Below are 15140 nucleotides of genomic sequence, written 5' to 3' on the forward strand. Positions count from 1 at the left end.
CTGCTCTCACTTCTTACAGGAGCCCCTAGCTTTATAAATGATTCTCTTAATGCCCCCCACATTAGATGTTGGGGAGGAAGCATCGTCAGGCCATGACTCAGACTCTGCTTCTCCCTGGGAGAGCCTGGCAAAGGTGGGATGGGGAGGTAGGGGATAGTGGTGAGGCTAATTAATTCTACAACCCCTTGGAACTCTCTGAGAAGTTGTGCAGTCCCAATTCCTGACAGCTCTTTGAATATGAGGGCTCTTAACAAGTTCACGATGGGGCAGCAATTTTAGCCTCTCTCTGTTCTGGTTTTACTAAAAATAGAAAAGAAAAAAATCATCTCAGTCCTCTTCTATTTCAACCCTGACACCCCTCTAGCTGTGTCACATTAGGCAAGTTATTTAATCTCATAAACTTCATTTTCTTGATTGATAAAATTGTAGAATATACTCACACAGTTTATATTATTACCTTAATACTGGAGCCCCTCAAAAATAGAAGAAACCACAAATGTCTGATCAAAAAAGTATTTGCTTATTAAATCCTAGTTTTGGGACAGGGATTCTATAGGTATGTCTCCCTTTAATTATGAACATAATTCCAGTTGCTCAAGAGTCCTGAATGGCCCTTGCATGAGGCCATAAGCATTTCACTATAGTTTGCATACAGTTTCCTTGTACTGTAAATGCTTCTTCCCAAGGCCCATGTTCTGTTCAGCTTCCTATTAACATTTCACTTTTTCTACCCTAAATCCAGTAATTTCCTGATATCCTCCTCTTTGTCCCTTAAAATTCAATCTTATCCTCCTCACCAAAGCTGTCACTTCCAGAATGTACCTTGAGCTATAGCCACGATGCAGGAGAGGCAAGGATTCCAGAGTATTGGTGGATCATAGCAGCCCCGGGGATCTGGGCAAAAGAAACTTGCTTTAGAAAAAGTTTCTCTGAAGCTTTCAAAGTAGTAATAAATAGCACCACCCAAATGAGCCCACACTCCAGCATGTCGGTATAGATACATAATTCAGAAATAGAAAATATTACTCCAAGACATAGGTTGAAGTTCACCAAGTCTGTAAATTTTAGTGCATTATCCTCTAACAAGAAAAAAAAAAAAATGAAGGAGAAGGCTAGGAGTAAAAAAGAAGTTAACTCAAGACTTCTAAGGAGGCGTTTCCCTGAGATAATGGCATACAAAAATAACTAAAATGTCTTGACTCCACCACTATAATTTATAGAGCAGATCTCACTATCTAGATAATGTGATAATTGTTACACATCAATAATCATAAATAGAAATGAACTGATAGCATGTCTTAGCTTAGTCTTTTCTGTGAATTGTCTGCCTAGAAACGATATGAAGCCAGCAACAATGAGGAATTAGAAAAATAGAGAGTAGGAAGCCTAGGCAACCAGGCCCCTTTTATTCCTGTGGTGCTATGCAAAGTCTTATACTATAGGAATGATTTAATAGAAATAACAGTTGTATAAAAAAGGAGGGGGGAAAACCCACTGTGAGATGTACTCCCAGCTTTGTTTTCTGATCAGAAACACTTTGTACCTTGTGGTCATCAACATACATCGATTTTAAAGTCGTCTTGGAAGGCATGAAAGAAATCTTAGTCTGCACTAAGATAAGGAAATGGAATTGAACAAAAGAATTATTTTCATAATTTAGTTTTCCACTTTCAAAAGGCTCTGGCATTATGGTTGGAACCAGCTAAAAATGGGATGCATTTGTCAGGCAGCCAGTAGCAGACAATTAGAGCTGTCAGTGGAACAGTCTAAACCCTCCTGAGATTATCAAAGGGTTGGAGTTGAACAGCTGGGGGCGGGGGGTATTGCTAATAAAAAGAGCAGTGCCTGGAGAAAGCATCCTTCCATCCCTGCATCCCACCTGAGATAGCAGAAGTAAGCGCATTCCAAAACTCGAGCAGACTTGGACAAGATTCTGGCAAAGAACAGGTCAGCTTGATTACCTAGTCCAGAAATTGGGAGTGTGTCCAGGAACCTGGAAACCTGAGAACCTCTCTGCCTTTGTCAAATTTCCCAGTGGCTTGAAGGCTAACAATATAGCTGCAGACCTGCCTAGAAGGCTGGAGGCTAAGTGCAAAAATGGAAGTTCTCATTAACCCATTTCTCTATGAAGTCAAGAAAACTTAGGTAAGAGGAGGCATGTGTATTCTCCCTGTGTGGATTTTGAGAGAACCGTAGTGGCATCTCTATTGCTTTAGAGGATTTCCCAGAAGTTGCTCATTGATACTGGCAAAAGTTCTAGTTACTATGATCTGGAGACAGCAGAGCTTTCTCTGACAGTGGAAAAAAAGTTGAGTGGAATTTCAACCACCCCTACCCCTGCCCCACCAAAATAGCAGAAATTTGATATAAGAGAAATATAGTTACATGGAATTCAGAACCCAGGATAGTTCTACCAGAAAAAAAAACATAAAGCTCCAATATTCTCTTTTCCTCAGGCTGTCATGGATTGTGAGAAATTTTGCTCTTAAAGGGCAGCAAAAAATAATGTATGTATATGTCCCAGCCTCATAAAAAAAAATACCTCTGTGTGCTTCTCTTCATTCCCTCTGACATCCCAGCCTGGAGGAGAAGAGTAACATTGCCTTTCTCCAATACCCAGAAAGGAAATGAGTAGCCAGATGGGGAAGCTCTCACCCGAGTATAATACTCTCTGTGCCAGACTAAGGCACAAGTGCAAGTGATGAGGACAGTCTGAAGCTTGGGCCAAACAAAAGCCAAATGATGTCAAGAAATGGAGCAAGGCCAAGGGTAGAGGGAATGTGCACAGGAGACTCCATCGCCCAGCCAAGTGACTGGAGATGCTGCCCATGGATTTCACTCCAACATGTCATCAGCTCTGTTCCTCAAGGAAAGCAAGTGTTAAGACCTCTCAATGAGGTGTGATCATGTGAATCCAGAGATTAATGTTGAGAGTCTTCTTACCTTAATGACCAGATGAGGATGGGTAGAGACAGTGGCAATATGGAAGGAGAACTTGACATGCACCCTTATCTTATTCTCCTGTGTGCAGCTAAAGACTTGTGTTTCTTTTTCTCTCAGCTTGGTTTCTCTCATTCGAGGCCAAGTAGTAACTACAGATGGGACTCCTCTGGTTGGTGTGAATGTGTCTTTTGTCAAGTACCCAAAATACGGCTATACCATCACCCGCCAAGATGGCACGTAAGTATCTTTGTGGGGTTCTACCTACTCAGGACTGAGGGTGCAGGCAAAAGACAGATGGTTCTATTGGCTTGGAGCCACATGGCTTCCCTTGTGGATGGCCAGACCCCCAGTGAGGATCTCCCTCATATTCATTTTTTGCTTTGTGGTATAGTATCTAATAAATGAAAAACAAATAGAAGGGCCAGCCTGTCCAAGGCTGCCAATAACCATCATTCTCCCTTTTTCCATGTCAGGTAAATACTTTTCTGTGTATGTACATGTGTTGGGGTTGCAGCTAGGGGAGGACAGATTCTAGAAAGAAAAAGGCAAAAGTGGCTCTTGGAAATTCTCCTATTTTAAATCAAAGGCAGTGCAGGGTGACAAGCATCTACATGACATAGTGTCCTGTGGTGAACCCCTTCTGCTTTCATCTGTGGCTTTAGGAGCTGTGTTGTTTTCGTGCCTGTTTTGAGGGGGTGGGATGTAATCAGAGAAGTCTAATTAAGTACATTTAGCTGTCACCCTGCTGTGTGAAGGAGGCAACCTTTTCCTATTATCTTCTGATTGGAAACATGTATCCGTGCAGCCCCCACCAAGATGAAAGCTATGTTATTTCCTTAATCCACTGGGCATGGAGTTGCAATTTAAAGAAGAAGAAGAAGAAAAGAAATCTAGGGGATGGGAAAATCACTCAGCTACCCTGGGCAAAAAAAAAAAAAAAAAAAAGCCACCAGAAAAAAACCCCCCACAAACTTTTGCATTCTATTCCAAATGTAAAAGACAGTTGTTTTAAATCTGATGCAACACTTTTTCCATAAAACTGCAGTCTGCAAAATCATGGACATAGCATGTAGGTATGAACGATGAGTCTTGCCTTTCTCTAGTAAGAGTCAGGCCTTACTTTCTAATGCCCTAGGGTAGCCTTTCTGATAGTTTCAAAATTTACCAGCCCACAATAACTCTATTCTCATATTCCCACCTCTGAAACCCAAAGAAGACATCTGATGATTTCCATCAAAATCTCAGCATTCAAAAACTTTCTGATATCTCATATATTTCTGCAGCCAAATCTAATTATTTTTAAACACTAGGACTATGAATATGTAACATGTATAACTACCTCAGCCCTGATCATTCTTAGAATCCAGCGTTCCCACTCTGCAAAGTCTTATAACAACACAGAGGACATTTCTGAGTCCTTGGCCTGCTGCCTGTCCTTACCTTATGCTGCCCCATCCCTCTGAGCTGCTTCCTGACTAGTTACGGCCCAGACCCATTTCCCATATCATCTATCCAACCTTCAGGATCGGTGATTTCTTCAGCTTGTTCAGGTTGCAAAGCCCTGGAAGTAACAGGATGTATTTGGGAATGCTCGGAGGAATCACACAATCTGTCGTACAGTGGCGTGTGCCACAGACATTGATGATTTGGTTCTTTCATATCAATTTCACTTCAAAACATTTGACTCTCTTCTGTATCCAACACAAAACTGTCCCCAGCAGTATGCATGCCCCAAAATAGAAAAACAAGTTCATGTAATAAATTGCTGTGCCATACATGCTTTGATATTCACCTTAATATTCATATACTCCTTGCTTATTGATTTCTGTCTGTTAAAAAACACCAAAGTAAACAAAGGTAAACAAACAAAAACAAAAACCACCAAAAGTATTATCCAAATTGGGTGAAGCCAATGGGTCTGTATATTTGCACTGAGTTTTTCTATGATCTGGGAGCTCTGTTAACTACTGGGAATTCTAATGTGAGTAGAAGCACCACTGCCCTCAAAGAGTCAACATCTTTGTGGAGGAATAAAACTTAAATTGGGAGACTTCTCTCCATTAACCTCCTTCTTTTTGGTTAATTGGGAAAGAACTACCTTTATTTTACCTTACTAGTAATACACCTTTGTCCAGCTCTTGAAGAACAAATGGGAATAAGGTTTAAAGACAATTATCAAAGGGCTGCCTGGGTGGCTCAGGTTAAGCATCTGACTCTGAATTTCAGCTGGGTCATGATCTTATGGTTCTTGAGATCAAGCCCCACGTGCGGCTCTGCACTGACAGCGGGGAGCCTGCTTGTGATTCTCTCTCCCCTTCTCTCTCAAAATAAATAAACTTTAAAAAATAGAGACAGGGCAAAATGGATGAAGGGGTCAAATAGTATAAACTTCCAGTTATAAAATAAATAAATCCTGGGGATGTAGTGTACAGCATGGAGACTATAGTTAATAATACTATATTGCATATTGAAAGTTGCTAAGAGAATAAAAAAAACTTTTCACTGCACAAAAAAAAAAATTTTTAACTATGTGCAGAGAGAGATGTTAACCAGACTTCTTGAGGCCATCATTTTATAATTTATATAAATATCAAGTCATTATGTTGTACTACACCTGAATCTAATGTTATATGTCAACTGTATGTCAAAAATTAAGCCTCTACAAAACAAAGAAAAATATATATAACAGCCCAGGTAGATGAGAAGAAAGCTTTGGTAAGCCCCTCCCGTGACTTAGCACTGATCATTTTAACTCTACTATTTATTGAACACTTGTGTTAACCTAGCATGATGCTAAGTGCTTTACTACAGGGGCAAGGAAACATTTTCTGTAAAGGGCCAGATAGTAAATATTTTAGGCTTTGCATGCCATATGGTTTCTGTTACAACTACTCAGCTCTGCCTTTGTAGCACAAAATCAGCTGGAGAGGATAAGTAAACAAATCGGTGTGGCTCTACTCCAATGAAACTTTTGTTTGCCAAAACAGGTGGTGGGCTGGATTTAGCTGTGGGCTTAGTTTGCTGACCCCCACTCTGCACTCATCACATTTCATTCTCTCAACCAAACTGTGAAGTTGGTACAATTACTCCCAGTTCACAGATGAAGACACTGGGGCTCAGAGACGGTTGATAACTTGCACACAGACACACAACTAGTCAGTGATAGAGATTGCATTTTAACTCAAACCATCTGCCTTCAAAGCCCACTTTCTTCTCTTGCGTGCTCTGCCCCTCCCACTGCCTTCAGGTGCAGAGTTCAGAACCACTGCCTAATCTAAAGCTAACTTCATTCCTAAGAGCCCACTTGCTCTCTCCAGGTTTGACCTGATTGCCAACGGGGGTGCCTCTTTGACCCTGCACTTCGAGCGAGCCCCATTCATGAGCCAGGAGCGCACCGTGTGGCTGCCTTGGAATAGCTTTTACGCCATGGACACCCTGGTGATGAAGACCGAGGAGAACTCCATCCCCAGCTGTGACCTCAGTGGCTTTGTCCGACCAGATCCAATAATCATCTCCTCCCCACTGTCCACTTTCTTCAGTGCCGCCCCTGGGCAGAATCCCATCGTGCCTGAGACTCAGGTAGGAATGGCAAGTGCTAGGGTAGGTCTCTTCAAATCCTACCCTAACCCAAACTGGCTGGCCAAATTCCTCTCACCATACCTCACTCTCTGGGTGGGCCAGAAACTAATATTAAGAAAGAGAGACAAAAACTAGGAACACAATAGAATTTATGGCCACTGGAGAGAAAACTGAATCTCTCCTGTACCTTCCAGATGTTTCCAGATAGTCGTTCAAGACTTTGGCAGTCAACAGAGCTTTTAATAAAATAAAAAACAATATACATATGTGCAACCCACCTGCAAATTGCTTTTTATTTCTGTTAGTCACAGAGATACATGATAAGAGGCACTTTAATGATCTACATCAGTGTTAGGACAGAGGGCATATTACATTATTGCCTCCCTGTTGCTTTATACCAATTGTCACTGGAAGTTGCAGGTTCATATAATTACAGCCTCTTGTGGCCTCCTTACATGCAGCTAGCAATAAAGCCTGCTGTTCTTATTTACATCTTTTGCCAACAGTGTGGTTTTTAAAAAGAAACACAACAGTGACCAGGAATAATTATTAATCCAAAAATCATAACCTCAGCCCCTTGGCTCCATGGTGTAGGATAAAGTTTTGGTGGCTTTTTTTCTCTCAGTTGGGGGAAGTGGTTCTTGCACCCCACATAAGGCATGATGCTTTGTGAGAGCAGCAACAGACAGGCAGCCTCGGGGTTGCAAGCAGCCTGCTGCCCAGGGGTCACTGGATGCAACATGTCTCATATCCACCCTGTGTTTCCTCTCCAGGTTCTTCATGAGGAAATTGAGCTCCCTGGTTCCAATGTGAAGCTTCGCTACCTGAGCTCCAGGACCGCAGGCTATAAGTCTCTGTTGAAGATCACCATGACCCAGTCCACCGTGCCTCTGAACCTTATCAAGGTTCATCTGATGGTAGCTGTAGAGGGGCACCTCTTCCAGAAGTCATTCCAGGCCTCTCCCAACCTGGCCTACACCTTCATCTGGGATAAGACAGATGCATATGGCCAAAGGGTATACGGACTCTCTGATGCTGTTGGTATGTTCCGGTTTCAACTCCTTATTGATCCTTGGATTTAGTCATGCATTAATTCAATCAATATTGAGTCCTTAGTATGTGCCAAGCACTATCCCAGTAGATAAGAATGCATTGGTCAGTAATACAGACAAGAGTCCTATTTCACAGACCTTCTGTACTAGTGAGGGATCAAGATAATAAACAGACTGGACAAGAAAATATCAAGCAATGATAAGTGCTAATATGAAAGTAAAAATAAGTTAATTTATCAGGAAGGAGGAGCAACTGTGGGTGGGCATTCAGGGAAGGCTTCTTGGCAGGTGATACTCCACCAGAGGCATTATTTTTCTGGTAGAAAGAGTGAGAAGACTAACGTGTGTTTGAATGACAAAGAGAAGGGCAGTGTGGCTGGAATGTATGAGCAAGGAGAATATTCAAGATAGGGGTAAGCAGTAGCAGGGGCTAGATCATGTTCCCAGGATGCATCAGGAGAAACAGAAAATGAAAGGGATGTGAAAGCCACATGCTGTGTTTCAGGCTGTACCTTTGAGGGAATCACACAACTGCCCACTGATGGAAGACTACCATAAGAGAAGGGTCTGTTGGTTTATCAATCACTGAAAAGTTGTCAGCTATGTATTAATATCAACCTACCCAGTGTCTTTTCCTACTTGTGGAAAGCTGGATGAGATTAATTAAAATCTAGAATCCTGTATTTTCTTCACTATTAGGCTTGCTATTTCCAAGAACTATAATAAGTTACCAAAATAAGAAACCGGCAAACTTAGAAATTTTCATGATAGTTGGCAGCCATTGTTTGTCAGACACTCCTTTTGTGCAGAGCACTGAGCTAAACTACTTTGTCTGGGGTAGCCTGTCAATAACTTCACAGAGGAGGCACTCTCACAACCCCCATTGTGCAATAGGACAGGAGGGAGAGGGTACGTAAGCTGCCTAACGTCATGTACCTAGCAATTTACACGTGCTCAGAGTGTGGCCCTAGTAGTCTGCTTCATCAGCAAGTTATTATTAACTTAATAAAAGATAGTAATGTTATTGAAGTAAGTAGTGCATTTAATATAAGGTGGCTAATCAAATATTATACCAGTCTTTACCAATATCAAAATAATATCCAGGGGCGCCTGGGTGGCTTAGTGGGTTAAGCGTCCGACTTTCGCTTAGGTCATGATCTCACAATTCGTGGGTTCGGGCCCCGCGTCGGGCTCTGTGCAGACAGCCAGCTCAGAGCCTGGACCCTGTTTCAGTCTGTGACTCCCTCTCTCTCTGACTCTTCCCTGCTCACGCTGTCTCTCTCTCTCCTAGAAATAAATAAAACATTAAAAAAATAATAATAATAATATCCAACATCAAAACATAGAAGCAGTATTATAACGCACCCCCTTTATCTAGCTTCTGACATTATCAAGTCCATCTTTTCATCCTCCTCCCTGCTTCCCATGATTTTCTGAAGAAAGTCTCAGATATCATATAAACTCATCCATAATATTTCGCAATGTATCTCTAAAACACACTTTAAAAGCATGACAATATAATTATCACAATTTTAAATGATTATTTCTTAATATCTTCAAATAGCTTATTCAATATTTCAATTGTCTTATGAGTATTATAAAATATTAATGCTTTGTTTGGGTCAGAACCCAATAAGATCCACCTTTTGCAATTTTGATTTCTCTTAAATTTCTTTAATCTATGTTTTCCCTTCTGTCTCTAGCTCTTTTTTTTTTTCTAGCTCTTTTTTTTAAGTTTTGTATTTTATTTAGAACAAATTGCATTGTTTGCCTGTAGAATTTCCCATAGTCTAGTTTATTTTCTGATTGCACCCCTGTGGCTGTTTAACATCTTCATTTGTTCTATTATCTCTTGTAAACTGAGAGTTGAAACTCGAGGCTTTTTCAGGTTCAGGTTTGATATTTTTATTAATATAAACTTTAATTTTTTTATTGAGGTATAATTGACATGCAACATAATATCAGTTTCAGGTGTATAACAGGAGTCCATATTGGTATATATAGTGTGCAAGCATCACCACAAGTCTAGTTAACATCTGCCACACACATTGTTACAATTTTTTTTCTTGTGCTGAGAACTTTTAAGATCTCTCTTAACAACTTACAATATGCAATACAGTATTATTAACTATGGTCACCATGTCACACATTATATTCCCGATACTTGTTTATTTTATGACTGGAAGTTTGTACCTTTGACCCCCTTCACTCATTTCTTTCACCTCCCACCCGGTACCTCCAGCAACAACTAAAATCTGATTCTACACCTATGAGCTTTGTTTTATTTTTTTAGAAGATTCTACATTGAAGTGAAATCATACAGTATCTGTCTTTTCTCTAATTTATCTAACTTAACGTAATGCCTTCAAGATCCATCCATGTTGTCACAAATGGCAAAATTTCACTCTTTTCTGTGGCTGAATAATACTACACACATGCACGCGCACTCACAGGCACACACACACACATCTTCTTTATCCATTCAGCCATTAATGGGCACTTAGACTATTTCTGTATCTTAGCCATTGTAAATAATGCTGCAATGTACATGGGGTACAGATATCTTTTTGAGTTTGTCTTTTCGTTTTCTTTGGATAGATACCCAGAAGTGAAATTGCTGGGTCATGTGGTTCTGTTTGTAGTTTGTTTGTTGGTTTTTGGTTTTTTTTTTTTGAAGAACCTCCATGCTTTGTTCCATAGTGGCTGTACCAATTTACATTCCTACCAGCAGTGCACAAGTGTTGCCTTTACTCCACATCTCCACCAATACTTGTTATTTCCTATCTTTTTGATAATAGCCTTTCAGACACATATGAGGTCGTATCTCATTGTGGTTTTGGTTTGCATTTCCCTGATGATTAATGATGTTGAGCATCTTTTCATGAACGTCTTGGCCTTCTGTATGTCTTCTTTGGAAAAATGTCTATTCAGAACCTCTGCTCATTTTTTCATTGGATCGTTTGCCTTCTTGCTATAGAGTTGTATGAGTTCTTTGCATATTTTAGATATTAAACCCTTATCAGTTATATGGTTTGCAACTATTTTTTTTCCTATTCTGTAGGTTGCCTTTTCATTTTGTCGATGGTTTCCTTTGTTGCACAGAAGCATTTTAAATTTTAAAAAATTTTTTTCAATGTTTGTTTATTTTTGAGAGAGAGACGGACAGAGTGTGAGTGGGGAATGGGGTGAGAGAGAAGAAGACACAGAATCTGAAGCAGGCTCCAGGCTCTGAACTGTCACCACAGGGTCCAGTGCAGGGCTTAAACCCACAAACTGTGAGATCATGACCTGACCCAAAGGTGGTCATTCAACCGACAGAGCCGCCCAGGCACTCCATAATAGAAGCATTTCAATTTGATGCAGTCCCACTTGTTCATTTTGGCTTTTGTTGGCTGTGCTTTTGGTGTCAAATCAAAAAATTATTGCTAAGACCAATGTCAAGAAGATTACCCCCTATGTTTTCTTCTAGGAGCTTTATGGTTTTAAGTCTTACATTCAAGTCTTTAATCCATTTTGCATTAATTTTTGGGTATGGTGTAAGATGGTGATCCAGTTTCATTATTTGTCATGTGGCTGTCCAGTTTTCCCAGCACCATTTATTGAGGGGACTGTCTTTTCCCCATTGTGTATTCTTGGCTCCTGTGGTTTAAATTAATTGGCCATGTATGTATGGGTTTATTTCTGGACTCTCTATTTTGTTCTATTGACCTGTGTCTGTTTTATTTTTAAATAGTTTATTGTCAAGTTGGGTCATAGGGGAGTTCTACTGTTAATTTTTTGAGGAAACTCCACACTGTTTTCCAGAGGGGCTACACCAGTTTACATTCCCACCAACAGTGTAGGAGGGTGCCCATTTCTCCACATCCTCGCCAGCATCTATAGTCTCCTGATTTGTTCATTTTAGCCACTCTGACCAGCATGAGGTGGTATCTCAGTGTGGTTTTGATTTGCATTTCCCTAATGATGAGGGACACTGAGCATCATTTCATTTGTCTGTCGGCCAGCTGGAAGTCCTCTTTGGAGAAGTGTCTGTTCATGTCTTCTGCCCATTTCTTCACTGGATTATTTGTTTTTTGGGTGTGGAATTTGGTGAGTTCTTTATAGATTTTGGATACTACCCCTTTATCTGATATGTCATTTGCAACTGTCTTTTCCCATTCCGTCAGTTGCCTATTAGTTTTACTTATTGTTTCCTTTGCTGTGCAGAAGCTTTTAATCTTGATGAGGTCCCAGTAGTTCATTTTTGTTCATGATTCTCTTGACTTTGGGGATGTGTCAAGTAAGAAATTGCTGTGGTTGAGGTCAAGGAGGTTGTTTCTTTCTCCTCTAGGATTTTGATGGTTTCCTGTCACATTCAGATCCTTTATCCATTTTGTGTTTATTTTTGTGTATGGTGTGAGAAAATGATCTAGTTTCATTCTTCTGCGTGTTGCTGTCCAGTTTCCCAGCACCATCTGTTATAGATGCTGTCTTTTTTCCATTGGATATTCCCTCCCACTTTGCCAAAGATTAGTTGGCCATACATTTGTTGGTCTAATTCTGAGTTCTCGATTCTATTCCATTGGTCTATGTGTCTGTTTTTGTGCCAATACCATACTGTCTTGATGACAGCTTTGTAGTAGAGGCTAAAGTCTGGGATGGTGATGCCTCCGATTTTGGTTTTCTTCTTCAATATTACTTTGGCTATTCGGGGTCCATACAAATTTTAGGATAGTTTGTTCTAGCTTTGAGAAGAATGCCGATGCAGTTTTGAATCAGATTACATTGTATGTGCAGATTGCTTTTGGTAGTAATGACATTTTAACAATATTTATTCTTCTAATCCATGAGCATGGAATGTTTTTCCATCTCTTTGTGTCTTCTTCAATTTTCTTCATAAGTTTTCTATAGTTTTCATCATACAGATCTCCTATATCTTTGGTTAGGTTTATTCCTAGGTATTTTATGGTTTTTTTGTGTGTAATTGTGAATGGGGTCAGTTTCTTGATTTCTCTTTCTGTTGCTTCATTGTTGGTGTATAAAAATGCAACTGATTTCTGTACGTTGATTTTGTATCCTGCAACTTTGCTGAATTCATGGATCAGTTCTAGTAGGCTTCTGGTGGAGTCTGTCGGGTTTTCGATGTAGAGTATCATGTCATCTGCTAAATGACTTCTTGCCAATTTGACTTCTTTGCCAATTCTGATGCCTTTTATTTCCTTTTGTTGTCTGATGGCTGATGCCAGGACTTCCAACACTGTGTTAAACAACACAGTGAGAGTGGACATCCCTGTTATGTTCCTGATTTCAGGGGGAAAGCTCTCAGTTTTTCCCCATTGAGGATGATGTTAGCTTGAGGGCTTCTCATAAATGTTTAATGGTGTTTAACTAAGTTCCTTCTATCCTGACTTTCTCGAGAGTCTTTATTAAGAAGTGATGCTATATCTTGTCAAATGCTTTTTCTGCATCTATTGACAGGATCATATGATTTTTATCTTTTGTTAATATGATGCATCACATTGATTGATTTGCAAATATTGAACCAGCCCTGTAACCCAGGAATGAATCCCACTTGATCATGGTGGATGAATCTTCTTATGTGCCGTTGCATTCGATTTGCAAGTATCTTGTTGAGGATATTTGCATCCATATTCATCAAGGATATTGGCCTGTAGTTCTCTTTTTTTGCTGGATCTCTGTCTGGCTTGGGAATCAAAGTGATGCTTCGTAGAATGAGTCCAGAAGTTTTCCTTCCATTTCTATTTTTTGGAATAGCTTGAGAAGAATGGGTATTAACTCTGATTTCAATATCTGGTAGAATTCCCCAGGGAAGCTATCTGGCCCAGGGCTCTTATTTGTTGGGAGATTTTTGATAACTGGTTCAATTTCTTCACTAGTTATGAGTCTGCTTAGATTTTCTATCTCTTCCCGTGTGAATTTTGGTAGTGTGTGTGTGTATTTAGGAATTTGTCCATTTCTTCTAAGTTGTCCAATTTGTTGGCATACAATTTTTCATAGTATTCCCTGATAATTGCTTGTATTTCTGAGGGATTTATTGTAATAAGTCCATTTTCATTCATGATTTTGTCTATTTGGGTGCTCTCTCTTTTTTCTTTTTGAGAAGCCTGGCTAGAGGTTTGTCAATTTTGTTTACTTTTTCAAAAAACCAACTCTTGATTTTGTTGATCTGTTCAACTGTTTTTTTGGATTCTATATTGTTTATTTCTGCCCTGATTTTTATGATTTCTCTTCTCCTACTGGGTTTGGGGTGCTCTTGTTGCTCTGCCTCTAGTTCCTTTAGGTGAGCTGTTAGATTTTGTACTTGCACTTTTTCTAATTTCTTAAAATAGGCCTGGAGTGCAATGTATTTTCCTCTTAGGACTGCCTTTGCCATATCCCATAGAGTTTGAATTGTTGTATTTTCTTTTTCATTTGTTTCCATATATTTTTAAATTTCTTCTCTAATTGCCTAATTGACCCATTCGTTCTTTAATGGAGTGTTCCTTAACCTCCATGTTTTTGGAAGTTTTCCAGACTTTTTCCTGTGGTTGATTTCAAGTTTCATAGCATTGTGACTTGAAAGTGTGCTAGGTATGAACTCAGTTCTTTTATACTTATTGAGGGCTGCTTTATGTCCCAGTGTGTGATCTATCTTGGTGAATGTGCTGTGTGTACTTGAGAAGAAAGTGAATTCCATGGCCTCAGGATGTAGAGTTCTAAATATATCTGTCAAATCCATCTGGTCCAATGTGTCATTCAAGTCCATTGTGTCTTTAGTGATTTTCTGTCTAGTTTATCTATCCATTGCTGTAAGTGGAGTATTAAAGTCCCCTACTATTAGCACATTCTTGTCCATAAGATTGATTCTGTTTGTGATTGTTTTTATGTACTTGGGTGCTCCCATATTCAGTGCGTAGACATTTATAATTGTTAGCTTCCTGATGGATAGACCCTGTAATTATTATATAATGCCTTTCTTCATCCCTTGTTACTGCCTTTACTTTAAAGTCCAGTTTGTCTGATATAAGTATAGCCACTCCAGCTTTCTTTTGACTTCCAGTAACATGACAGATATTTCTCCATCCCCTTACTTTCAATCTGAAGGTGTCCTCATGTCTAAAAGGAGTCTCTTGTAGACAGCAGATAGATGGATTTTGTTTTTTTTATCCATTCTGCTACCCTATGTCTTTTGTGTTTTTTAATAGTTTATTGTCAAGTTGGTTTCCATATAACACCCAGTGCTCATCGCCACAAGTGTCCTCCTCCATGCCCATCATCCCCCTCCCCCCCCTACTCCCATCAGTCCTCAGTTTGTTCTCAACATTCAGGAGTCTTTCATGGTTTGCCTCCCTCCTTCTCCCCAACTATTTTTCCCCTCTTCTCCTCCCCCACGGTCCTCCACTAAGTTCCTTCTAATCCACCTATATGTGCAAACATATGGTAGCTGTCCTTCTCTGCCTGACTTATTTCACTCAGCATAACACCCTCAAGGTCCATCCACGTTGCTACACATGGCCAGATTTCATTCTTTCTCAATGCCATGTAGTATTCCATCGTATAGATAAACCACATCTTCTTGATCCATTC

The 15140-nt window shown here is 39.9% G+C and overlaps 1 protein-coding gene across 1 annotated transcript in view; it reads left to right on the plus strand.

Annotated features, from left to right (window-relative positions):
• TENM2 (teneurin transmembrane protein 2) overlaps positions 1-15140 on the plus strand; it is a 1153031-nt gene that overhangs the window by 1059394 nt on the left and 78497 nt on the right. The window contains 3 exon segments of the mRNA XM_039247655.1: positions 3061-3180; positions 6261-6522; positions 7296-7563. Coding sequence (XP_039103586.1) covers positions 3061-3180; positions 6261-6522; positions 7296-7563 — 650 coding nt within the window.

The sequence above is a fragment of the Hyaena hyaena genome, unplaced genomic scaffold (genome assembly GCF_003009895.1).
Source record: "Hyaena hyaena isolate Hyena2069 unplaced genomic scaffold, ASM300989v1 scaffold_300, whole genome shotgun sequence".
NCBI lineage: Eukaryota > Metazoa > Chordata > Mammalia > Carnivora > Hyaenidae > Hyaena > Hyaena hyaena.